We start from the raw sequence: 27740 nt of genomic DNA, 5'->3' as shown, positions 1-27740 counted from the left end.
GTCAATGGCAATTTCACAACCCTCATTACAACATTTTTCTCTTGATCTATGCTTGATACTGTAAACCAATCAGTTTAAACTGCAGCAAGATCAAATCCTGATAAGCAGAAATATTTCAACAACCCCACAAGTCTGTGGCAACAAAGGATGGAATTTCACTGCCACTTTTTATGGAAGAAATTGGAGAATATTCCAGTGAATTATTTAACCCATTTTCTCAGATGTAGGCCAAAACTCAGCAGGTATTGTTGCTTGAAAAAAAAGATGAAATTCTGGAATGATTAGAATCACGTCTCTGAAATTCTCCAACCGTCGTCATTTTCCCTTTGGAAAGTTTTAGCAACATTGTTAGAGAAGTCCATCTGCTTTTGTTCCCATTTCTAAACTAGCAGCAACTCAAAACAAAATCACTGCCCTGTTGAATTTACATATTTGAGACTAATGTAGCATAAATCATTGAATAAGGAACACAGTGACTTTAATCAGCTTCAAATTTTCAAAAGAGAAAAACTGATCCCATGAGAACCACAGCAGCTTGTCTACTCCTTAATAATGTACTGCAAATACATCAAAAGTGCAATTTTATTTTACCTTTAGCGTATGGCTATGATTTATTCTATTAAACAGGACAATTTATTACATTCCCCTTAGTAATCAGTATTCTGTTTCAGAGCACAAATATTTTATAATATAAAAATCTCATTGTGTCCTTCTCCACATTGTGAAATAAGATCTTTTTATATTGTTTTGATAAATATTCTGCTTGAACATTTCAAGACATTGAAGCAATATGTGACCAGCAGCAATCAAATAATTTAAATCAAATGTTTACATTGCAATGTTTCATATTATGCTAGCATATTAGAAATTGAAATGTTATATTCCTTTATTAAATCTACAATTCCTTTTATCACGTCTCACGCACTAAAAAGTCATCTGGATTTATTTATAACAGTTTAAGTGGCCTTGACACTTAAGCAGAGGTACCTGATTTGCATGTTTCTTACTTGAAAGAAAAGCCTACTGTAAGGAGAGGAAGAGCACTGCCAATGTAGAGAACTCACCCACACATCTCCCACAGCCTTTTTTTTTAAAAAAAACAACTTCAGGCTGTGAACAATAATTAAATACTAATCCTCAGATCCACAACTCCCAACAGAGAAAGATTCCAGTAACAGCTGATGCCATCCCTGGGTCTTGCAAGGGTGCATGCCCCTGGGGAGTAGTGCCGCTTGCTGCAATTTTAATTTCTTGTAGATTTTGGAGCTTAATTTCAAGTTGGAAATGGTTCAAGAATGCTCCTTGCCTGCCATTCGTGCAGAGAACTGAATTGCATCTTATTCTCTCCATGGACACACTCCTTTACAAGAGCCTGGACCTCTCAATTCTCAAAACCGGTATTATTTTACAAAATACAGATGGTGCCACACTGCTTATCAGTGCATCTTCTCACATTACCCATTTTGTTCAATTTCTATGCCTTCCACCTTAGACCTTTTTGCAAAGGTGTTGAAATAAAATTACCAATGGGAAAAAAACACTATTTACCCAGGTGCGACTTTGCTTCTTGAGCAGCCACAAACTCGCAGATATTCCTCACAACCAAAATATTTTATAAAAATAATACATGCTTTAAATCTGAAGTTACTCTCTTCTACTGAATAGCATTCTTTTAGAGTTTTCACAGATTCATGGGATAGAGGTAGAAGTCAGGGTGTTTTAAAACATCTATAATTTTGCTGTTTTCACCGTTTAACAGGAAAATGCAAGTGAAAGGACTGAATTAGCACAAAATGGGTTTGAACACTTTAATTAAAAAAAAGGTTTTATCAGTCTCTCTCCTTACCATTGGCATTCTTGCCACAGATAAGATGTTCGTATGGTTGCAGGACTCCCCAAAGCTCAGCGTCATTGTTGATGCACATCTCCAGCATTTCTGTTGACAGCTCTTGCCTGCTGTCATGCATGCCTCCACTTCCTCCCTCCGAGCCATGCCCGGCTGCTACTCTGATCCCAATCTCCTCCAGCAGACTCTCCATGCAGGCAGCCAAAGAAATAGCAGCATACTCATGGATGCGGACGGAAACTCTGGTGTCCACCATCCATCTAAAGAAGCGCCCCACTGAGAAAGTAAGGCCACACCTGAAAGCATTGATAGAAGTGATATTAACACATGTCAATCCAAATCAGATCAGCATGAAATAAGGACAGCAGACCTCCAGAAGGGTACACATCACTCAACTTCTGGAATGGATTTCAATTTTGGAAACTTACCAATTTCCCTCAAATACATATCCAGTTTTTCAATAGTTACCCTTGCTCATAGAATTATCAAATGATAGAAAACTTACAATAAAGGAGACCATTTGGCCCATTGTTTCTATGCCAGTCACAAAAGAGCTACCAATTTAATCCCATCTTCAAGTACCAAGCCTGCAACCCTTTTCAGGGAGAGCGCACCAGACCCACACCAACTGCCGAGTGTAGAAAGGTTTCCTCATCTCCTCTCTAATCCTAGCCCCCTGGTTTTTGATCCTTCTCCAAAGGTAAATTGATCGATCTGACTTACAATATCTAGGCCCCCTCATAATTTTATGTACCTCAATTAAATTTTCCCTCAGTCTCCCCTCTTCTGAGAGATAAAAAAACAGCCCTAGCTTTTCCAATCTATCCTCAAAGCTACTATTTTCCAGTCCTACCAATATCTTTCTAATCTCTTCTGCACCCTCGTCAGTGCATCTTTTCTGTACAAGATGTGTAGAACTGTACACAGTACTCAAGCTGTGGCATAACCAGTATTGTATACAGTTGCAGCACAACTCCCTACCCTTACATGCTATGCGTCAGTTAATGAAGAAAAGAGTCCTTTTTTTATAACCTCATTGACTGGTCCCACTACATTTTAGGATCTGTGACAAACACTCCAAGATCCCTCTGTTACTCGACATCAGTCACTATCCGCCCATTTATTGTGTATTCCCTTATCTTATTGAATTTCACCAAATACATCTCACACTTCTCTGGATAAAATTCCATTTGCTATTTCTCTGCCCGACGATATCTTCCTGTACTCAAACTTTCCTCCATATTGTCAACTACAGGACAACTTTTGTATCATCTGCAAGCTTCTTTATCACTCCCTCCCACCCTTTGGTCTGTATCATTAAAGTACATTGCAAAAAGCCAAGGACTGGGTACAAGGAACGCCACTGGTAACAGACTTCCAATTCTAAAAATACCCATGAACCATTAACCTTTGCTTCCCGTCACTGATCTACCACTCCTCTGTCAGATACCTTGGGTCCTTTACATTCTGAGCAGCCTGCCACATGGAACCTTGTCAAAGGCCTTGCTAACTTCCACATTGGTTACATCAAACACATTGGCATCATCAACCCTCCACTCACAGCCAAACTTGGATGTCAAGAATAATAGTTTTGGAACTAAATATCAAGACTGGGGACTTAGTGAAATACTAAGTAATCAAATTAACTATAATAAAGTCAATGAGAAATCCCCAATACTAAATGGTTTTCACTCTAAGGTTTTAAAGAAAATAGGTGGGAACATTGAAGACTGAAATCAGAATACCTGCATGGTTCTTTTGATTTAGGAGATTTTCCTTTAGATTAGAAAAGTTGTGCCTATCACTCTGCTATTAAGGAAAGGTGTGAAGGAGGAACCAGAGAATTACTGGTTCACCATCTGCTGCCACAAAATTACTAGCGTCTACAATTAAGGAAAGACTGAACATACGTTTTGAAATTTTCAGTTTAATCAAAAGAAAAGCAGCATGTATTTGTAAAGGATAGGTCATGACTGACAAGCCTGACTTTCTTTTTATTTGAACAGTGACTCAAGCAGTGGACAGTGGAATGTTTAATGAGGTTATTTAAATGGACTTTCATTAGTATTTGATAAAGTGTCTGACAAAAAAAATGCTAGCCAAAGGTGGAGCTAAAGGAATTGAAGGAAAATTGACCTAGTTCAGCAATTGCCTGCTATTAGTCACATTCTGCCAGAGATTTTTGTTGGAACCTCAACTACTTTACTACTTTTTAACTCAGATATATAACTTCCTATCAAATCGTTTAAGTTTGCCAAATGTCACAAAGGAGAGTAGCATCTTAAGTAGTGTTGACGGAAGTATAAAATTACACGATATTACTTGAAGTGAAATGGCAAGCTTGTGGCACATGGATTTTAATGTTGGTAAATATGGGGTCATCCACTCAAAATATCTAAAATAGTTCCAATAGTTCCAAACAAATTACTTTCCAAATATTGAAAGGCTGGAAACAATAAAAGCTCAATATGGTTTTGGGGGTTCATGTACAGCTACAGAAAATAATCAAAGTGGCTAATAAAGTGTTGACCTTTACATCCAGAGGACTTCTATAGAAGGAAATAAAAAGTGATGCAGCAGCTATACAAAGTTCTAGTTGGATCACACTGTGAATACTATAGGAAGCTCTAAGCACCACACAAAGTCTTTGACCTGAAACATTTACTATGTTTCCCTTTCATAGATGCTACCTGACCCAAGTATTTCCACAATCTTCAGTTTTTATTTCAGATTTTCAGTATCTGCAGTTTTTATTTTCAAATAGGAAATTTAATAATGGCTTTGATGCATAGATTTACTAACAGTAAGCTTGAGTCCAGGCATAATGCATGATACTTTGGATATATTGCACAAACTAGGTTTGCATTCCCTGCAACTTAGAACATTAAAAGTTGACAACTAAAATCTTTAAGAAGCGATAGAAGGAAACCATTCAGGCTTTTAAGGCTAATATTGGGAAACATTTCAACATCCAAAGTATGGCAGAAGTTTGCAAGTTTTCCAAAAGGTAATTAGAAATCTATGATTGATAGCTTTCCATTAAAACAAAAGGAAAATAGGAGATTCTTGTAGCCAACTTTGTCCTATCATGGTAGATCAGATCCAAAGAGCTAAATGGCCTATTCTTGTCCCAATGCAAGTCTCAGTATTGTCCTTCCATAGTTAAGAAGCTGGTCTGTACCCATCCTAGATTAACAAGATTTCTCTGTGACCCATCTGAAGGATTTAATTTTTTTTATTTTCAGAAGACATAACTTAAAACTGCAGATAATTTTGCTCCATATTGGTGATCCAGCAAAAGACTTGAGCCTTGAGAGGTACTTGCTTTTTAAAATTTGCGGCATTGTTGTCATAATAATGAATTTAAAGTGTGTTTTATAAATTGAAATTGACTTGGAAAAGGATCTTCAACAAATGGAAAGCAAAATATTTTGTTGTTACATGAAAAACTTAAAAACATTTATCAAATCTTGTTGATAGTTAAATGTCACAGACAGCACACATAATTATAACAATGCTTTAATAGAAGATAACTGTGGCAATATGGATAACTCATGTTGAGTTGCTGAAGTAGAATCTTGAAAGTGTTCCACAACTGAATTTTTTTGGCTCTGATAGTAAAAGGAAGTGTCTTTATACACAGTTTTTTCCCCCAATGTTGTCTTAAAATTGAAGCCTTGATAATTTTGAATGTTACACTGCAAAGTATTTATGGATAAATAACAGACCAAATTTGTTATTGGTTTGTAAAAAGCATCTCACTATTCTCTCTGTACTTTGCCACCTCCATCTATATTGTGCAGTGGCATAGAAATAATAGGACTAAAATAACTTCATAACATTAGGCAGGCAATGAATCTGTCTACATTGCAAAACAATCAGCTAACTCTTTGCGATTACTGCATTGGCGTTAATCCACTATCTGGCTAATATTGATAAATAGCAGAGAAAATGTTCATCCTGAAAGTTGTATTTCATGATTCCATGAGTGATTATACAGGATCATGATTTTAGAACTGCACGTCTAACAGATGAATTTACTTAATAACCACTGTGTGCATTTTTCTAGTTTTAACCAGTCAAAACTGAAAAACAAAATAGTATGCTTGAAACCTCCACTCAAAAAAAAAACTCAGCGCCAGGAACAAACATAAATCATGCAGAATTTCTATGATCATTCATTTTGCCACATGACTTTCAAAATACACAGGAGATTTGTTTGTGGGGTGTGCTGATCAATGGTGAGACAGTGGTGAACTTGCAGAAGGTGGTAAATTTTAATAAATGTACACATGGGATCATTACCACTTTGAGCTTACACAAAAGGTGATGCTTCTCTTAATAAATGAAAATACTCAATTTTACTGTACACTAAAATAAATACCCCAAACTTTATCAACAACTAATTTCAAAATTCAAACTCCAGACAAATTAGTGTTTATAGTTGATGATTTGGATTTTAGTTGCTCAAGTTTGAATCAATTTTAATTCCTTAAAAAAAGGCCTTCATTAATGCAGAGGGTTTCATTTGGGGGAAATTGTTCAGCTCCCCCATTATCATCGTCTTTTTCCCCAAACTGCCAACATGGGGAAGGCCAGCTTGAGTTGCAAAGATTCCTCTTATCTGCAGTCGTCTAACCTTGGAAAAGCACACTTCGTGTCCTCATTGAGGCGACCAATTTAATTTTTTTTAAAAATGGGGTACTGTAAGAAATTGATATCAATGTGCCCTCATTTCACATAGATCCTTGAATGCATGCAGTGATGGTAGACAAGGCTATCTGCACTGACACCAAGTTTGGCTGGCTTATCCTTACCCATCTGGAACAATATTTTTAAATTGCACTCAGCGTGTTTATTCGACATTCAGAAAATACTATAGAAGGCAGTAAGTACCTGGAGCTCTTGCTTTTCCTCAGCCTATCCCCAGCACTCATATTGTAGAGAGACAGGGCTTTCACCGAAGCAGAGATGCAGCTTTCGGACAAGGACCAGGACAGGACGAGTCTGATGGCGCTCTGGACCTCGAACTTGGTGCACTTACAGTGCACGACACTCAGCCGCTGCGCTTCCCTGGAGATCCGGATCAGAGCTCTCCTCAACAGGAATGACAATCTCCTGACAGCATCCAGGGAGAAGAGCTTTCCACTCTCCCCGGGCCTCCCTTTCTTCAGGATCTGTCCAATGTCTTCGTCGGTCCATGGGAATTCCTCCAGCTCCGGGAGCCGGGGGCATTTGAAGAAGATATCGTTAATCTCCGGGTCCTCCGGCAGGACCGTGTTCACCGTATCCCAGCTGTTGTTGCGGCTATTCATGGAACCAGAAAGATACCACCAGTTCCCTCTGTTGTGGGCTGCTTGGAAGGCTTGAGAGTTCGATCTGGAAGAGAGACTGAGAGACCTGCAAGAATCTCCTGCCCCATAACCCGAGTCCAGAGTCAGATCTTCCAGCGTCTTCAGTGTGGAGTTGTACAATCCCGCCATTGTGCGAGGCGCGCAGTTTGGAACCGGCTGCACAAGTCCACGCCAAGTCTGTTCAGATGGGGTGCTGTCCAACTCTTCTTCAAGACATAAAGCGCAGTGCGCGTTGCAATGCTGCGACCCGCTGCAAGGCGATCAGCTGGGAAACCTCTCAATCTGCAACTGGCCTCCTGTTAGCCGCTCTTTAACTATCCAAAATCAGTGAACTTCTCCAAACTTCACCGTCCGGTCACCTTTGAGAGTCTATGAAAAATATCAGAGGGCGAGCAAAACAAAAACTTCCACTTGTCATCCGCAGTGCCTTTGGTTTTATACCAAAGATACTGAAAATTGTGACTCCACCTTCTGTGCAACTTGCGGCCCCTTTAACTCCCTTCAGCGAACTTCTGTCCGCCACTGCAAGTGCCGAAACCTTAGATTCTTGTCTTGTTCCAAAGCTATTTGTGTTCTTTCGAAATTATTACATTTTTAAAGAGTCAGCGCCTGTATCCTTACAAACGCCGTGCTATCTTTTAATTCATTACTTGTTATCAAATGCCCTGTGCCACTCGCTCCGTTTGCTGCCGGCTCCGCAAGCCGGGAGCTGCAGAATCCCAGGGTGAGCCGCACGAAACGTCAATCACACGCCTCCAACCAATCCGACTACAGAATGCAAATTAAAACTTCGACATCGGGCCAATCAGAAAACCGCATGTGTGTGCGCGTGTTGGGGGAGGGGGGAGACTGAGCCAGGAGATCAGATAACGAGCGCGGATCTGAACGAATGGAGGCAATAGATCCTCGATCTGCAACTTCAATCTTGAGCTCTAAAAGATTCCGAAAGGAAGGCTTGCAACTTTCACGGCTTCAGTTCACCCTAACGCGCATTGTAGCAGTTTTGGAGTGCAATCACTGTTCTGGGAAATGTGGCAGACAAGTTTTGCACAGCAAGCATCCATTAACAGAAATGTGCTGATAGACCAGATAAACTGTGTCTCTGATATTGATTGGCCACGATTCTATTAGACAGGGCCACGAAGCCTGATGGGACCTCCTATAGTGACTCGTTTAAGAGGTGCAGTCTGGTCGTGCAGAACACATTGGTAATAAATTGAAACAGTCGCTCAGATATCTGTGCTCAAGGCTCTGAAGTTGGACTCTGACACATAACGGATTCCCCCTCCTCTAAGTAATCGTGATTCCTGTAGATTGTTCTCCTTTACAGGTGATCCTCATTTATGCTGATTAGTGATCCTACACAGAATATTAACCTATTCATGCATTAATTAGCGCCCCCAAACCCATCCCCCCCCACCATGTTCCAAGAATCAATAATTGGTTGAGAGGGATGGCTGGAAGTGGTGATTCGTGGATGGGTAATGAAGTGAAATAAGGCGGATGGCAAATAATAATCTAGAGAATAGTATCATCCAGAATATAAAGTTAATACCCTATGTGTGGATCTTGTGTCAGAACCTTTGAGATGCAGATAGGGTTGTTAATTTGCCTTGGCTAAAACAGAATGCTGTTTTGTGCAAAACTGTTACATTTTCTATATTATTTTCTTAAAGCTAATTTCCATCTAAAAGTTGCACTTATGCACTGTGAATTTTGAATGTGAGGTTGGCTGGTGAACACAAACACGCAAGGCTCAGGTTTAATGCTGTGTGGAATTACACAAAAATGACAACAGGGCCAATTCAGTACATGTTGGTGTGTATATTCTACATGAATTGGTTTACTATGGTGGAATTCCTGGAAGCTTGATCAAGTCACGATGACCATGTGAAGCTTGATCATGGGAAATCTGGCCACGTGACATCTGTATCTTATTCTAAAGTTGTACCTTTGTTCAACAGCAGTTTTTGTGTGGGAAATTCCAAGATCTATAAGACCACCTGTGAACAAGAAAGGGAATCTGACGTCAGGAAAGAGGGGAAACAAATGTGGGCCAGGGTTTGCAATGGAAATCTAAAGCTGGGAGGAACCTAGTGACTCAAAAACTGTACCAGTATAATGTAATACCAGTAACTGACACAGTTCTTTCATATACCTCCCTGACAATCCATTTATAATTACAGTAATAAGTGTACCTCTCTATTATCTTACCTACAACATGCAGAAATGATATAATCTTCTGATATTTGTTCTTTATTCAATCAACATTATTCTGCGCTGAGTATGATATGATCAGGCTCCCCAGCTGAGAAAAATGTTAAGAGGCTGCTCATCTCTCTTGCACTCTCCTTTCATATATAAACTATTCAAATCAACACATTGTTTATACTGTCATTTGGTTCTGCAACTCTGAAAGCTGATTTTAGGCTTACTTCAGCCCAGCTACAACCGAAACCTCCAGATTCTGCTACTCTAATGCTCTGCTGGCTGGCTACCCAATCTCCAACCTTCAAAAACTTCAGCTCCTGCCAGATCCCTGCCTGTAACATATCTCATTATTCAATCTTTGCTCATTTACTTTGGCTCCAAGTCTCCCGGAGGCTCAAATTTAAAATTCTCATTTAAATCTCTACGTGGTCTTGACCTACCCTTAAGGGAATAGACTGAACATTGTTTTCTGTGATTCATTTGGATATCCAGTAGTGCTCTCGTGCAGTAAAATCTGTCAATATCTGTTTCAAAAATTTCAGTCCAGTCATCATTTACTGCAGAGCTGTGCTATCCAACCAGAGCCCAATGGGACCTGACTACCTGCATCAGGTTGGGTTGGATGTTAGGCCAGCAGGCACCAGAAATAATCACAACCTTCTACATTTCTATCCTTGTTGTATTCTCCACCTTTTAATTTTCCCATCCCCAAACTGTGTTCCTCTGGCTCTGGACTTGGTGCAAACATCCTTACGTTACCTCACCTAGGGAAAGTAATGCTTGAGTTGCCTAGGTATTACTCTGTATCTTGTTATTGTTTTTACCATGTACTACCTCAGTGCACTGTGTAATGAATTGATCTGTACGATCGGTATGCAAGACAAGTTTCTCACTGTACCTCGGTACAAGTGACAATAATAAAACAATACCAATAGGTCTCATACTTTGGGAGTTTCTGTCCTAAATCTCTCCATCCTGCATTTCCATCTCCTCCTTTAGAATCCTCTTTATCCATGTACTGTGTGTCAGCACTAATTTTGTCTAATTAGAAGCACCTTGAGACATAAATGTAAGATAAGTCAAAAGGGGCAAATTTTTAAAAAATGATCTGTGCAAACCCTGATCCAATCATAATTTTTTCAGCGTTGTAACATTTGTTCAGGATTCAGGGGCTAAGATATAATTAGCATTTCATTGTCTAAATTCCCTTTATCCATTATTAATAAAATGGATAATTTAAGTAAATTGTGAAGGAATTTAGAAGTACATCACAACAGAAGAACTGCAAAATGATATATTACTTTAATATACTAGAATGACATCCAGTGAGCCTGAAGGAAGGAGAACTAATTAGGGAAGGTAGGTTTCCCCCCTTCCACCACTACCTGCTGGAGATATTTGGCCCCTAAAGATCTATAGTTTTGAAAAGTGCAATTTCTTTCTAATGTCAGCTTGTAGGGTTTGATTATGACAGCATGTTGGATCCTGGAATTCTGGATAATGTATTCCATCTGGAACAGTAATATTTATGTGGGAAGTGATGTTTCACAATGAAGCTGGCCTAACAGCAACAACAGGCGTAACTAGCATTGATATATTGCCTTCATAGTAAAATATAAGAGACACAATGAAATATTTGGTCAGTGACTAAAATCTTGGTCAGAGAGAGAGTTTTCGAGGAGCTTCTCAAAAGCAGGAGAGAAGAGGACTTGGAAGAGATTCTAGAGTTTAGGTCCTAGGTAGCTTGGGGATGCACAGGAAAACCCAAAAAGAGATTTTGGAGAGCAGAAGAGGATTACAAAGATTGGATGGGGTGGTCATGGAGTGATTTGAACATAAAATTGAAGATTTTAATGAGACTTGGGAACAGAGTGTGAATGAGCTGAATTTTACAAATGGGAGGAAGTGGCAAGTCAGCCAGCAGAGCATGAGTGAAGCTCTCAGTAGGAAATGGGCTCAGGCTACAAGTGGAAATGGTCAGTGTTACAGAGGTTGATGTAGGTAGCCTTGGTTATGGAGTGGCCAAAGCTCAGTTTGAAGCCAAGTAGAACAGCAAGGTTGCAATGTGGTTCAACTTTAGATAGTGGCTAATGAGGGGTTGGAGGCTAAGTTTACAAATGGGGATTAATGATACTAAAAGTTTTATTTTTGCCAAGATAATGGTATAATGTAGTCACATTTCAATTTTGAGGATTGGGCTTTAGTGTGGGGTCGCATTTCTGACATGTTTGTAACCAATTTTGGTGAAATTTTCAGTCCATTTTCATTGCCCATTCTTCAACTGTGCACACTTGCAAACAAAATACCTGGCACAAGTGGTGTAATGCCTGTCTTTGTTGTCCCGCAGCAAACGTCATTTTCATAAGTGCAATTTGAGAATAGGTAAAGGACATTTCAGGGTAGATAAAAAGGTTTTTAGCAAATTAATGCTGAAGTTTTATTTCACTTTGAGTGTGAGTTAGATTTGCACACCAGCACATATATTGCCTTACATATGCATTAAGGACAATCAGACAGGATCATTAGTTTAATGCAGAAGATTGTCCTTTTTGCAAGCTTGATGGAAAAGGAGGCAGGGGAGAGCTAGTGAGAGTAACATCATTAAATTATGTTAAGTTCATCCTCCTGTTATCCCCTGCTGTGGCCCAATGGAATAACTGCACAGTTCTGCCAGTGGCAGACAGTAACTTTCTGATAGCTGGAATGCGTGGGTCTCTGAAGGCTATTCCTTGGAGCCTTCAGGCTGCAGTCTGCACTTTAAATGAGGAGGAGGCAGCACCAGTATCCTGGAATGTGGTTCTGGGCCATGTGGCAAATTCTAATTAAATCTGGCACATGCTCCATTGATACTTTCCCTCAGATTCTGACTGTAAAAGCATAGGTTAAAGAATGACACAAAGTAAGGGTGATTGCTTTAAGTTTATCTGGTGCTTGATGTAATGAAGGCACATCATTATATTGTGTTATATGTTTGAAATGAGTGGAGGAATACTTAACATATTGATATGCCATCCAATTATACAAAATAAATGAATTAATTCTGTTAAAACACTGGACTAATGTTGCCAGCGGTAACAGCATAGCTTCAGTTGTACCAATGTAAAGATGGCGCCAGAGCATGGCGACTCGTCGCAAGCTGCTCTCTACAGATCTACTCATTACCCTTAGTATAATCGTTCTACGCTTTTAAACTTAAATTATATGTATTGTTTTTACCTGTACTACCTCAGTGCACTCTGTACTAACTCAATGTAACTGCACTGTGTAATGAATTGACCTGTACGATCGGTATGCAAGACAAGTTTTTCACTGTACCTCGGTACAGTGACAAAAATAAACCAATTCCAATACCAATAAAGTGGGATGAAGTACTGGCTTGATTTTAAACTGGCAGAGCAAGAAACATACATTATTTTCAGTGCCAATACTTTAAATGCTTGAGCAATTTAAATTTATTTTTACAAGGAATTTAAAATTTCTTAATATTTTCTGAGGGGATCAAGTTGCAAGTTTCTGTCCAACTTCTAACGGAAACTAAATTGGCTCGATTAGTTTATTAGTGATGAATTACTACAGTGTACATATCTTTCTTCCAACACCCATCAATAATTTTTCCCTTAATTTACAACATAGCACAAGGAAATAGATTGCATTAGTAAAATGTACCAAATATTTTAAACATTTTTGTTGTAAGTATATATGATGTTATACATGCTTTGAAAGAGTTGGAGATCACTTGTTTTATATAGTAGAAATGGCTGTGTTAAACTGCCATCTTGTGGACATAATTGGTACAATTGACAGAAGGTTGAATTAGCACCTTGCAGGATCTGAGGTGTTGCACTGAGTTTGTAGATTGGTTTGTAAGCGCTTGTAGGATTAAAAAGAACAGCCGATACTAGATATCTGGGGTATATTTTTTCGTGTCTACTAATTTTAGATTCAAACTAGGCTCACTAATTTTAGACTCGAGTAAAATTCGGCTCAAGTATGAAATGAGATTTCCTGCTGTATTTTTGCAAATATTGCAAACATTATAAAATATATCTTCTGAATAAAGAATAAAAACATATAGCAGGACTGTCAAAATCTAAGAAGGGCAACCAGAGTAAAGTTTGTCAGCATTGATTGATAGATTAGTAGCATATTCACTGGGTTGAAAACCTATGCCAGGACTAGCACTACCATCTATGACTCGCCTGTTAACAATTTTGCTACCAGGTGAGAATATTGTGAGAAGGTTTGCAACTCCAGCAACACAATCTAGGCTGACATTTCAATGCAGGCTGTCAGTGGTGCCATCTTTGAGATGAGGCAACAAACTCGTTTTCCTTCTGTTCTCTCAGATGGATATACAAGATCCCATTGCACTTTTCTGAAGTGTTCTGCCCAATATTTAATTCTCAAAGACATGTCTACATTATGAAATGATATTATCCAGCCGTCATTATATTCTCAACTGTGGATGTTTGCTGTGCACAAACTAACCACAACCTTTCCAACATCACAACAGTGACTGCATTTCAAAAGCATTCCACCCACACCACTCACCTCAGGCATTTCCCCATAAAGTTCATAAATAGTAAACCCAACTATTCACCCCCTCTCATACACTGTCCAAGAACTTAAACTCTCTTTCCAGGCGTTAACAGTGAGACCTTGGAGCTGCAGCTGCACCTGCAAGGAGCTGAGTTACTGTTGTAATCAGCTGCTTGCTAATTGTATTCAATCTCGTATACTATAATCAATGTTCACAATGCCGTCTTCCACTGCATTGGGGAGGGTAAAGAAATATTTGTTGAAATGCTGATTGCTTTACAGTTGCTCTTCAGTTTAATTGCCTTTCCTGCTTTTACTCTGACCTCACTGTCCTTGACCTTCTACACCAGTCCAGAAGATTGGGGTAAGCTGATTTCATCTTTTGCTTAGCCACCATACAGCCTTTCACATTCAATGATTTCTGCTTCTTTCCTTAGGCATTGTTGCTCTCTCTCTCTCTGCATGATTTATGAAGTGGTTTTTTTCAGATTCTCTCTTTGTTTCATTGCTGACACCATTTTTTAATTCCCTGTGCTATTTACATCTTCTCTCCTAGCTGGATTATGCTGTGGGTGGAAAAACATTCAGGAATGGATTGTTGGGACTGCACTTTGAAAAAAGCAGGCTGACTTGCCAGCTTGAACTTCAAACAGTCAGTGACACTTTATGCAAATTCATGGCCTTTGAATCTCTAACAGAGGTAGTTTATTAAACTAGAAATGGTTAATCTCTCAACATTTGATTCAGATGAAAATGCATGAACTAATATTAAATTAGCTTAAAGTACTGTCAAATGTAAGTTGCCTTATTACTCTATTTTGGTTTTCATTTCAGCTTGTTTACCAACTGTATGGACACATATTTGGCTGGTTTCAAACCACAGTCATATGTCAAGGTGTCGATGATTATAGACAACAAGTATGATTCTTTTGGGGTGAATTGGCCATTATTGGTCCCTTTCCCCTCCCAAACCAGAATAAATAACTCATTGCCAGGACTGTTCTATTTGATTTTCTGGCATTTCTCTTCCACATTTTTAGGAGCATGCTTAAGAGTTATCTAATAAGCATTCAAATGAATCCATTATTTGCAGCATTCATGTGGGTTTAGTTCCTGCTAAATCCTTAATTGGATCTGGTTAGGAATGATTTGGTGCTAGGTGGCTTAAAAAATAGTTAGCCATCTTTCAAAGTTCTGGTAACAGTGTTGTCTGCATATAAATTGACTTGTAAAGAAATAGAGACCTTCAGCATATCATTAATATTGTACATGACAGTAAAGGACATGGTACAGAACTATGGACATGAGGTTCAATCATATTTGTGGCATTAAACCAGCTTTTGATTGCTAGCCTATGACAATAACAACTTCATCATATTACATGTGACACTAATTTCTTATCGAGTCATGGAAAACTTTGGCCTAACTTGTTCATGCTGACCAAGACGTCTATCTGAGCTAGTCCTATTTGCCTGCATCCGGCCCATATCCCTTGAAATCCTTCCTATCCATGTACCTGTCCAAATGTATTTTAAACATTGTAATTTTACCTGCATCTACAGCTTCCTTTGGCAGGTTGTCCCATATAACCAGCACCCTCTGTGTGGAAAAAATTGCTCATCTTTCCCCTCTCAACTTAAATCTATATCCTCTAGTTTTAGACTCCCTTCCCTGGGAAAAAAAACTGTGACCACCTTATCTACGCCCCTCATGATTTTATTTACTTCTATAAGGTCACCTCTCAGCCTCCTGTGCTCCAGGAAAAGATGTCTTAGCCTATCCAGTCTCTCCTCATAACTCAAGCCCTCCAGTCCTGGTAACATCCTCGTGAACCATTACTACATCCTCTCCGGCTTAATAATGTCATTCCTATAGCCGGGTGACCAGAACTGCACACAACGTCTTGTACAGTTGCAACGTGACGTCCCAACTCCTGTACTCAATGCTTTGATCGATGAAGGCAAGTGTGCCTTTCTCACCACCCTGAATGAGTGATAATGATTTGTATATTATAAAATCAGGCAAAGAAGTGCAGGTAAAAATATGTTTTGACTCAGTGGATTAGCATGCTAAAACAGTGCTCATTTCTAATCTGGGAAACAATGAAAATGTAAGAAGTGAAGAAGGATCCATGACAGGTACTTTCACTTCATTTACAGATTCAGATTAGTTTATTGTCATATACACCAGGGTGCAATGAAATTCCTTGCACCCGTGAAGCTCACAGGGTAAACAATATACAACAATAAATACAGCAATGAACACAATGAACAAATGAACACAAACAGCAGAATGGTGCAATGATAGGAGTGCAATGTGAAGTAGTGCAAAAAGTGCTAAAGTGACAATAACGGAATAACAAGAGAGGTAGAGGGTCTGAGACTGGCAGAAGGAAGGGGGTGTAAGAGGTGATTGGTTCAGAAATCTGATAGCAGTGGGGAAAAATGCATGGACACTAACGAAATAAAAAAGATGGCGAGTCAAATTGGTGTATGTCAGTGAATGTTTGAACAGTGGTCAATTAGTTTGTTGCTCACTTGACCTATTGTGCGGGAAGAGAATCTTGTCAGAGACTTTACAATTTGCATCATGTGGTCTCTGTTCAGTGAGTGCCTGAACAGCACCCAAAGGAAAGAAAAAAGATAAACAAAGTCTTATCTATAACCCTGAAACAACGCTCAATACAATTTGAACTGCGCTTAATAAGTAAACAGTAAATAAGGTGCAGATATTTCGATAATTGACAATGAGGGTAACTGATTTGTCACACTTTGACATCCTGCCCAGTTTAGGCACATTTCTTAAGTTTATTACACATCTAAGTGCTGCACTTTTGCATAATGAAGTGAAAGCACTAGTTTCAAGTCTGAGCACAGACATAACACTCTAATTATTGAGGACTCTGAGACAAGATGTAATGATCACAGACAAGAGATACCAGGTTTGATGGTATTACAGCAAAGAGCTGGCAATGGTGACACTTGGTGTTTTCAAACAGAGGAGTTTTCAAATTCTTATTGTGGCAATGCTGCAAATGCCCATGGCAGCATAGCTCAATTAAGGATTTAAAAAAAATATGTAGCCAAAAAAGAATCAGAAAATGCTGGCAGTATTCAGCAGATCAGGCTGTACAGGTAAAGAAAGAAACAGAGTTAAAGTTTCAGGTTGGTGATATCTGATGAAAGCTCATCAATCTGAAACATTAGATCTATTTTCTTTCCACAGATGCTGTCTGACCTGCTGAGCAATTCTAGCATTTTCTTTTGTTCATTCAGATTTCCAGCAGCTGCATTATATTGTTTTGAAGCCTTAGATTAAGTTTTTTAAAAATATTTTTTTCTCTATTTTTCTCCTCTTTGTGTTGAGCATGATGTTTTATTTCTGAAAAGATGGGTCACAGACAGTTTTCTGGCTGGCAGTGATAACAGCTACAATTTATGTAGTGCCTTTGCTCTGTGAAATGTTCAAGGGACTTCATTAGACTGCTACCCTGCAAAGAATGAAACCAACTGACATAAAGAGATAAGAGGGCAGAGGACTAAGTTTGGAGAAAGGAATGTCTTAAAGGAGTAAAGAGAGATGAAGAGGTTTAGGAAGGGGATTCCACAGCTTCGGAACTTGGCATCTGAAAGCAATAAATCCATGGTGCTCAAAAGGCAAGAATTAGAGGAGCATGGATAACTTGGAGCATCATAGGCCTGGAGGAGATTACAGGGATGGCAGGAGCAAGGCAGTGGAAGTAATTGAAAACAAGGATGAGAAATGTGAAAATGGAGGCATTTCCTAACCAGAGGCCAATGCAAGCCAGCAAATGCAAAGGTGAAGAGGGTTTGATGCTAGAACATGTGAGAGGGATAGAGTCAGGGCTAAAGGGGGCAGGAAGAGGTTAGAGTCCAGATGACAGAATGAAGTTTATGGTGCTGAGGCAGAGTTGGGTGTTGTCAGTTTTCATGTGGGAATTGACACTGTTTTAGATGGTATTAATGAGGGACAACATGTAGGTGAGGAATGGGAGGCAGCCCAGGGCAGGTACTTGGAGGTAATGGCATGGGAGTGGGAAGAGAAAGGAAGCCATTGCCGGTGATTCTCTGGCGATGAGCGGAAGGGTAGGGACGGAAGTAGGCAAGTGTGGTCCTGCCCAGCTGAATGGTGAAGCAGCAAGTAGAAGAGTGTGATATGGCCAACTGTGTCAAAGGGTGAAGAATAGGAATAGTTCACCCCCAGCCCCTTCGCATAGGACATTTGTGGGCCTCAAACATAGTGTGTGGGGAAAGATAGGAAGAGACTTGGGAGGTGGCAGCATGTCCAAGGACTCAGGAAGAGAGCCATGGAGAAAGAAATAGAAACAGAACGTGCTGGGTCAAGCAGCAGATGTGGAAAGAGAAACAGAGTTAATGTTTCAGGTCAAAGACCCTTCATCAGAACGACAATGGAGGTGGAGGTATTGCAGTTACAGAGGAGTCAATGGTTGTTTCTTGAGGAGATGTATTGATGTCAACTTTGGATAAGAAGGGGACAGTACCTGAGGACAGATGTCCACTAATAACATCAACTAATATGGGAACCAGGAGGGGAGACTGGGTGGTCAGCAGTATATTGGGAATAGAGTTGAGAGAACAGGAGGTGAGTCTCATGGATAAGATGAGTTTGGAGAGGAAATAAGAGAAATAGGAATAAAATGCAGCAAAATGCAAACCCAGGCAGGACAGAAGGTATATTTCGAAGTCTGGCCCAGTGGGATGGAACAAGGGAGGGAAACTGCAGGAACAGGAACAGATCCCATTTTGTATTTTCAAAAACAAATTTTTAGATAATTTTGCAATTTATCCCTGTGAGCAATATGTAATTCTCCAGACTGGAATTTTGGAGTGAATAATTGATGGGATTCCCAGCTGTAAAGGGCCATAGATACAAGCAGATCTGGTTACCAACTTCAAAGAGCAGTCACTGACACTGATACAGCCAGGGTGACTCTTGCTTCTAATTTTCTGCTTCCATTTAGCACCTCAGACTTGATATAGCCGAGATCAGAAACTGAGCAGAAGTTGACTATCATCTGTGTCTGATGATTGGTAGTGTTGAGCACTACCCCAGTGCTCCTGAGCTGTTGCCAATTTAAGGGATACTTTCATGGGGAGTTAAGCCATTTGCTGCCAATGTAAAAAAATAGGGAAGTGAGCTCAGTGCTCATCTAAAATTAGCTGCTAAAAAAGTAACAGTCAACAGGGAATGCAAATACAGTTTTTAATTTCAAATATGTGTTTTAAGGAATTCTGTTGTGTTCTTTAATTTAAATGATTCATAAGACAGAATACTTAATGCAATAATTAACCATACACCGAATGTACTCCAACTGTTAAATGACCAATGAGCATGACAAATAAATAAGTTATATGATTTTGTAAATTCTAAATTATATTAATTTTATTTCTGTGAGCAATGGGTAAAATCTTAGAAGTGTTTTGGCAGTGGACATTTGATGTGTACCCAGTTGTAAAGGCCAATATCATACTAATAGATTGAGTTACTATATATCACGTATATTTTTGGCAAAGATACTAATGGTCTCTATTCTGGTCCTTATTTGGGAGACTACATTTGGACTTCACAGCAGTGTTACAAAGGTTCACTTCAACTCTCTCTACATTAACACAAACACCACTACAGTTCTGCTGATCAGCCAAAACAACAGCACAAGGAAGCCCAAGGAAATGGGTAAGTGCAGAAATAAAGGAATAACGATTCAATGTTTTTATTCACAGCAGTGCCAAGAGTGGAGCTTTTACATTTGCTGAATTCTTTAACTGACTTTAATCCCGGCCATGTGGCAGGAACGGTGCATGCAAGTATAACCTCAGGTTTGGGAACTCCTGATCCATTTATCCTGGAAGCCATTTTAACAAAATTTTTACTTTCAGACATACAGCAACCTTAAACAAACAGAAACCTAATGACACTGTCAGACTTGTGTTATGATGGCTTCAATTGGATCCACATACTGTTTTAGCTGAAGCTTCCAACCACTGCCAATCCTGCTGGTATAAATTGACAGTGGGCAGGATTGCAGCCAGAAGAATCCGAGGTAAGCTTTCTTTTCTTTGGCTTTTTGAATGTTTCCTATTGGACTGGGAGCAGCTGAATCTTCAATGTTTTCTTGCCTGGACTTGCCTTGCGCATTAATTGCCTCAAAACCTCATCTAATCAACTGATCCGACTTCTGGCAGACTGTCCCCTCCTGATAGCCACGAAACAATTTGCTCCTGTTGTAATTAGAACCATAAAATTGCTACAGCACAGAGGAGGACTTTCAGCTCATTGAGCCCACACCAGCTTTTTACTACTGTAAAATTATCTATTTGCCCACAGACCTACAAGATATTTTCCCTCAAGTGCTCATCCAATTTCCTTTTGAAAGCCTTCATTGCCTCTGTTCCACTCTTTTATCTGGTGAGTTCCAGATCAAAATCATTCTCTGCACAAAAAGATTGTCTACACATCCCTTTAGCACACTTTGCTCTTGACAATGAATCCAGAGATAATGGCGATCCAGAGAGCTACAAGAAGTCCAGGTGAAGAGGCAGTTCTGGATGAAGCTGGAGACACAAACAAACGCTCAACAGCTGTGGCAGGGCTTGTATGCTATCACCTCCTACAAGGTGAGAAAGAATAGCATAAGCGGCAATGTCGCATCCTCACTAATGAGCTTAATGCCTTTTATACGTGCTTTGTGAGGGAGAATAATGAGGCTGACGTCAGAACATCTTTCAGGAGGGTGAACCCTCATAAGCATCAGGCCCTGACAGCGTACCTGGTTGAATGCTAAAAACCTGTGCTGACTTGCACAGGAGTGTTCAGGGACATCTTCAACCTCTCGCTTCTGCAGTCTGAGGTTCCCTCCTGCTTCAGGGTAGCATCAATTGTACCAGTGCCCAAGAAGAGCTGGGTGACCTGCCTCAATGACTACCGTCCAGTAGTGCTTACATCAATCATAATGAAGTGCTTTGAGGTGTTGGTTACGACTCCAATCAATTCCTGCCTCGCTAAGGACCTGGACTTGCTTCAATTTGCCTATTGCCACAATGGGTCTACAGTGGGCGTTATCTTGTTGGCTCTCCACTCTGCTCTGGACCACCTGGACAACTGGAACACGTATGTCAGGCTATTGTTCATTGACAACAGCTCAGCGTACAACACAGAGTACTGGATGAGTAGTAACTTCCTCCTGTTAGATACTGTGAAGACTAAAATCTTTGTCTTCAATCCCACTCACGAAAACCGCTAAGTCCTCCCTCGCCTCGGCATCCCTGAGACTGAACCAGTCATTCACAACTCTGGCGTCATATGTAATAGAGAGATGAGCTTCTGATCATATATCCATACTCATCACTAACTCAGGCAACTTGCAACATAATAACATTCTTGATTCAGCCCCAGCTCACTGACTGTTGAAACACTCATTCATGACTTTGATAATTCCAGCCAAGCCTATTCCAATCCATCAGGCAGCATTTGTGCAGAGAAAAACAGACTTAACATCTCTCCACAGATGCTGCTTGTTTTTAATTAAGATTTCCAGCACCTGCAGTTTTTTTGTTTTTTGTTCTTGACTGGCCTCCCTCGTTCTCCCCTTTACCATCATCACTTGGTTTGCAGACTTATATTGGCTCCTGGTTAAGTAATGCCTCAATTTTAACATTCTCATCCTTGTTTTGAAATCTTGCCCCTTCCTATCTCTAAAGATCTCTAACCTTACAATGCTCCAAGATATCTGCATACTTCTAATTCTGCAATCTTGAACATCAAAAATAATTACTCCTCCAATAACAACCATTCCATCAATTGCAAAACTGCTGACATAAAAATTTTATTTTGTGTATATATTGCAATTCTGACATAAATATTTCAAAATATAATGGATATCTATTTATTTTTAAAAAAGCTTACTCATGATATTTTAGCCTCTTCTGTAGTCATATGTGAATATGATTTTTATGGCTGATCTGTAAAATGTATGAACTGTAAATTAAAATTTGTGCTTTCTCCTTCCTGGATTGCTGTTTATGATCAGTTAATATTGCAGCAGGTGGATGGTGAGAGGGATCCTGTTGAATTGACCACCGATGGTGATTGACATTGAACAAAGGGAAGTCCATGCCAGAGGGACTTTCCCTGAAAGTAGTGTTGCAGGTAGACAGGGTGGTGAATAGTGCTTTTGGCACTCTGGCCTTCATCAGTCAGGGCATTGAGTGTAGAAGTTGGGATGTTATGTTGCAGTTGGACAAGATATTGGCGGGGCTGCATTTGGAATATTGTGTCCAGTTTTGGTCACCCTGCTAAAGGAAAGATGCCATTAAGCTGCAAAGTGCAGAGGAGATTTACGAGGATGCTGCCAGAACTTAAAGGACTGAGCTATGGAAAGAAGTTGAGCAGGTTGGGACTTTCTTCATAGGAACATAGGAGAATGAGAGGTGATCTTACAGAGGTGAATAAAATTATGAGGGGCATAGATAGGGTCAATGCACACAGTCTTTTTCCCAGGGGAATCAAGAACTAGAGGGCATAGGTTTAAGGTGAGAAGGGAGAGATTTAATAGAAACCTGAAGGGCAACTTCTTCACCCAGAGGGTGGTCAGTATATGGAATGAGCTGGCAGAGGAAGTAGTTGAGGCAGGTACATTAACAACATTTAAAAGGACTTGGACAGGTACATTGATTGGAAAGGTTAAGAGGGATATGTGCCAAATGTGGGCAAATGGGAGTAGCTTAGATGGGAATCTTGGTCAGCATGGACCAGTTGGGCCGAAGGACCTGCTTCCATGCTGTATGACCCTATGACTCTATAATTCTTTATGGCTTAGCTCACAGTGGTGCAGCCGGTAGAGCCGCTGAACCAGGTTCAATTCTGACCTCTGGGTGTTGCCTGTGTGGAGTTTGAACTTTCTCCCTGTGACCGCGTGGGTTTCCTCTGGGTGCTCTGGTTTCCTCCCACATCGCAAAAGTGAGCAGGTTGATAGGTTTCCATGCTGTATGACTCTATCGATCTTTGTGGGGATTTTTTTCATACTTTTGCCTCAGTTTCACTGCTGACTGCCAATACCAGGCAAAAAGCTTGGGAAGTTGAAGAGTACTAGGATCCACACGCTGAAATTTTTGGAGTGAATAATAAAATCACACAAAAATGAACAGAAGTATTGCAAAGAGACCTTGATCAGTTAAGGAGATGGGCTGAGGAATGGCAGATGGATTTCAACTTAGATAAGTGTGAGGTGATGCATTTTGGACAGTCAAACCAGGGTAGGACTTATACGGTGAATGGCAGGGGACTAGTGAATGTTGTGGAACAGAGGGACCTGGATGTACAAGTGCACAGTTCACTGAAAGCGGCTGTGCAAGTAGATGGGGTGGTGAAGAAGGCATTTAGCATGCTGGCCTTTATCAGTCAGGGCATCGAGTTTAGGAGTCGGAACATTACGTTGCAGTTATAAAAGTCGTTGGTGAGGCCGCACTTGGAGTATTGTGTACAGTTTTGGTCACCCTGTTATAGGAAAGACATTGTAAAGCTGGAGAGGGTGCAGAAGAAAGTTAAGAGGATGTTGCCTGGACTAGAGGGCCTGGACTAGAGGGCCTGGGTTATCAGGAGAGCTTGGCCACACTGGATCTTTATTCCTTGAAGTGTAGGAGAATGAGGGATGACCTCATAGGAGTTTATCAAATCATGAGGGGTATGGATAAGGTGGACAGTCATAGTCTTTCCCCAGGATTGGGATGTCCATAACTGGAGGGTGCAGATATAAGATAAGAGGGGAGAGATTTAAAAGAGACCTGAGAGGTAACTTCTTTACACATTCACCTGGAATGAGCTGCCAGAGGAAATAGTCGAGGCGGGTACAATTGCAACATTTAAGAGGCATTTGGATAGGTACATGGAGGGGAGGGGCCTGGAGGGTTATGGGCTGAACTCGGGCAACTGGGACTAGCAGGGAGGATGCTATGGTTGGCATGGACAAGTTGGGCCGAAGGGCCTGTTTTGGTGCTATATTACTCTAAGTATAATTTATCTATTTGTAGTTTTATTTTCTTTGTAGATGTTTGAAAAATGAAAACATGTGAGAAATATTCGATGGAGACAATAGTGAACATGATGTGAAGAAGGGAAGAGAAGACCATAAAGCTGAAGAAAATGCTGGGAAGTTCAGAGTCCTTTTGGTCCAGTGACACAAATGCCGATCCATCTGGTTCAAACATCCCACTGGTCAGAACTGACAGAAACTACACTTTTGCTGCAAAGACACCACATAGAGTTTCATTTATAGGTGACATTCCTTATTTTCATCGCATAGATTACCACAACACAGAAAAATTGTGCGAATATGAGAGAAAAGCATCTGAACTAACTTTACCAGTTTCATATAATTTAAAGAAATTATTCTGGCGAATTTTTCCTTTCTTTAGATGGTTTCCCAGGTATAAAGTAAAGACATGGATTATAGGAGATCTGCTGTCTGGAATTAGTGTGGGTCTACTCACAATTCCTCTGTCCCTTGCTTTTGCAGTATGTGCTGGAGAGCCAGCTGTTAATGGGCTCTACACAAGTTTAGTTACCACTATCTTATATTGCCTTCTTGGCACAACTCAACATCTGTCCTATGGAACATCTGCAATCACTGCTCTTCTCATTGCCAAGAGCACAAGCCATATTGAAGTTCAAGAATCTGCTTCTGACAGTGACTGTTCTCCAAAATGTTCACGAGAACTGCATGTGGCTACTCTCACTTGTGTTTCTGGAATTATTTTAATTTTGATGGGAATTTTTCGCCTCAGTTTCCTAAGAACTTACATCTCCAAGTCTGTTATGCTGGGCTTCAGAGCTGGAACAGCCTTGCACCTACTAATCATCTTCCTGACTGTATTACTTGGTATCGATGGGCCATTTCATCATGGTCCTTTATCACTCATTTATTCTTCCAAAGACATAATTGCAAATACTAATAAAATAAACATTGTCTCAGTGATTACAGGATTGACAACATTGGCATTTCTGACACCTTTTAAAGTAATAAACTGCATTTACAGTAGGCATCTTATACCTGTAGAGTTTATTGCAATAGCTGTTTCCATGTTTTTGTCATTCTGGTTGGAACTAGAGCACAGCTACAATATCAGGCTGATAAATAATTATCCATTTACTTTGCCAAAACCCATCCTTCCTTCTTTTTCCTTGATATCCAGTGTTGCTGCAGATGCTGTTGCTGTTGCCCTTGTAACCTTTGCAGTTAGCATTTCGTTAGGGAGTGAAAATTCCAAAAAACACAACCAAAGTTATCATCCGCATCAGGAGACTATTGTTTTGGGGGTCTGTGATCTTTTGCTATCATTTCTGGGTACTTTTGCTGCATCTGGGGTTTGGGAACAAACTGTGGTTCAGGAAAAAGCCTGGGGTCAAACCCAAGCTGCAGGGTTGGTAGCAGCTGGTCTGAGTCTTACAGCTTTACTTTGTGCAGAATCTCTGCTTCCATTAGTGCCAAAAGCAGTTCTTGGTGCCATTGTAATTTCAAATCTGGGATGGTACTTCAAGTTTTTCTGGAAAAACTGTTTTACATGTAAGAAGAGCAAATATGAGTTTGTGGTTGGAATGATAACATTTTTGGCCGTTAGTCTCTTAGGCATAGATATTGGTTTAGGAGTGGGCATAATCTTCTCCATTTTGCTCACTCTACACAGACTTCAAAGGCCTTCTATTGCCATTTTAGGTCATATTCCCAATACAGAAAACTATGTAGATTTGTCTATGGAGAAAACTGCCAAAGAAATAGTTGGCATTAAAATTATAAAAATATTTGATTCTATTTATTATGGGAATGTTGATTATTTATTGTACTGTATGAAAGTTAAGGTGAATTGTTACCTTTGGTCTGGTGGAAATTCAGGAAGTGATAATGAATTATACACTGAGGAAGATAAATATCATATGTTAATGGAATCCACACAGTTCCTTGCAATGGATGAAAATGCTCTGAGGCGAATAAATCATACTGCACTATATAGGCGTAGAATATCCAAACAAACTGCAGTTGTTCACACTGTTATTTTGGATTGTGGGTCGGTTAGCTTTGTGGATGATGAAGGGGTAAATGCATTAATTTATCTATTTAAGAAATATCAAAGTGTGGGCATTGGCTTTATTCTTGCTGGTTGTTCAAGTGGAGTTTTAAAGACTATACAACAACTGGGTTACTTCAAAGCAACAAGCCAAAGCTTCACTTGCAGCAGTATCCATGATGCTGTACTATTTACCCTGCAACAAGCAGCAGAGAGAAACCAGAGTCTCCGAGGATCCAAGTGCATTCTTGAGACAAATGATGAAAAGGTAACCGAATGTGACACCATTGAAATTAAGACGGATGCAAATAACAGCACAGATGAAAGCATTAGTCCAAGGGAGAGAGGAGAGAATATTTCCAATCAAAGGACTGATATTAAATCAGCAAATCAGAGGATTATTGAATATGAATCAGCCTTATAAAAAAAAATCTGTGCACTCTTCAAGCAATCACGGAAATCATGATCCGCACTTGATACCATATTTCTGCTGTGGCATTTTGTTGGTTCTAATTTCATTATAATAAAGCAGAACATTCAAATGGACACAATCTATATAAAGTAATTGCTTTTTTCTGACAAATAGTATTTATAATGATGGCTTAGAATAGTATTTTTCAATAATAATATCCAAGGAGAGAAAGCACACCAATGAAAATGGAAAAAAAAGCATGAAGAAACTTATTCACCCATTCAGTATTAACGCTTGAATTGAATTTTCTGCATTTTGATGTTTGTAACTGTTGGCTGGAGTGGTTGACTTCCAGCGTGTCTTTGAGACTCAGTTGGTGCTGAGTGCCACGTACAGTATTTTTTGATTGTGAGAACAAAATACATTCAAATTCTCATTAAAAATGTATGTCCCTTAACCCTTTTTCAACAGCAGATCAGAGAATGGATGAAATATTTCATTTTCTTTGCCTGTAGATTAAGGTCTCTTCCAAGAAGAATAAAATTAATATTAATATAGAACTCACCATCAAAATAGAAATAAGTATGATGGAATTACCACAAATTCTTTAAAAATATTTCCTGTCATCTAACTAGCATTCTTCTCCCACTACAGGCCTACATTTCCTTCTCTGCTTGTTTGATTTACTTTATTTTCAATCTCCACAAAGTATGTAAATAAGTGTGTATTGTCAACTCAGAATGGAAATGTACTTGATCCAGACTGTGACTGTGAAAAAATACTTGTTCCCCCATCCAACACCAATGTAAATTACCTATCTCTCACTGGCCCTGAACTGGAGGACATCCGAGAATTAGAAGAGTTTTTCCATCAACCTGAGTAGTTTTGTGGCTACCATTACTGATGCTAGATATGCATTACTGATTTGTTTGAGTGTTGGAATTTAAATTCTGCAGTTTGTGTGAGGAGGTTAAAGCTCCTGCTCAGTAGTCCAGCCCCTGGATGTAGATCCGGTAATTACATCATGCTGCAATACCCATACAATGCATTCCTGGTTACACACACTAGCCCCATGGTCACTTCCGGTTGCTTTTGCTGTCACCATAAATTTTTGGCCACTGGTTACTGGCCCCCTCTGCCACTGAAAACAATTTCTACACACTTGGATTATCAAAACCCTTCACTAACTTTGAATGCCAACATATTTCCTTTCTGCTCTCAGGAGGAACAACTGCAGGTTCTTCAGTCTCTCATATAACTTAATCCCTCAATCCTCATGC

General features: G+C 39.8%; 2 protein-coding genes across 2 annotated transcripts in view; one reads left to right on the top strand and one right to left on the bottom strand.

The window, feature by feature from the left end:
* The window catches only part of LOC127577808 (ankyrin repeat and BTB/POZ domain-containing protein 2-like), a 157547-nt gene extending 149681 nt beyond the window's left edge, over nt 1-7866 (bottom strand). Inside the window, exons 1-2 of the mRNA XM_052029386.1 lie at nt 6743-7866; nt 1847-2142 (exon numbers count right to left, since the gene is read on the bottom strand). Of these exons, the coding sequence (XP_051885346.1) occupies nt 1847-2142; nt 6743-7329 (883 nt within the window). The 5' untranslated portion in view covers nt 7330-7866. The remainder of the gene's footprint in view (nt 1-1846; nt 2143-6742) is intronic.
* A 12622-nt stretch (nt 7867-20488) lies between these two features.
* LOC127577971 (prestin-like) lies at nt 20489-26472 on the top strand. The gene is made up of 2 exons (XM_052029679.1): nt 20489-20606; nt 24290-26472. Exons 1-2 carry the CDS (start codon nt 20489-20491, stop codon nt 26470-26472), a joined length of 2301 nt encoding a protein of 766 aa, XP_051885639.1.
* Nucleotides 26473-27740: the final 1268 nt, after the last annotated feature.

Source organism: Pristis pectinata, chromosome 14 (assembly GCF_009764475.1).
Source record: "Pristis pectinata isolate sPriPec2 chromosome 14, sPriPec2.1.pri, whole genome shotgun sequence".
Taxonomy (NCBI): domain Eukaryota; kingdom Metazoa; phylum Chordata; class Chondrichthyes; order Rhinopristiformes; family Pristidae; genus Pristis; species Pristis pectinata.
The sequence above is the reverse complement of the archived record's forward strand: the minus strand, read 5'-3'. Positions and strand labels throughout refer to the sequence as shown.

Excerpts from the sequence above, each read along its gene's own strand:
- LOC127577971 (XM_052029679.1), top strand. The coding sequence starts at position 20,489 with ATGGCGATCCAGAGAGCTACAAGAAGTCCAGGTGAAGAGGCAGTTCTG. Across the intron at positions 20,607-24,289 it reads ATGCTATCACCTCCTACAAG|ATTACCACAACACAGAAAAA; the intron begins GTGAGAAAGAAT and ends TTCATCGCATAG.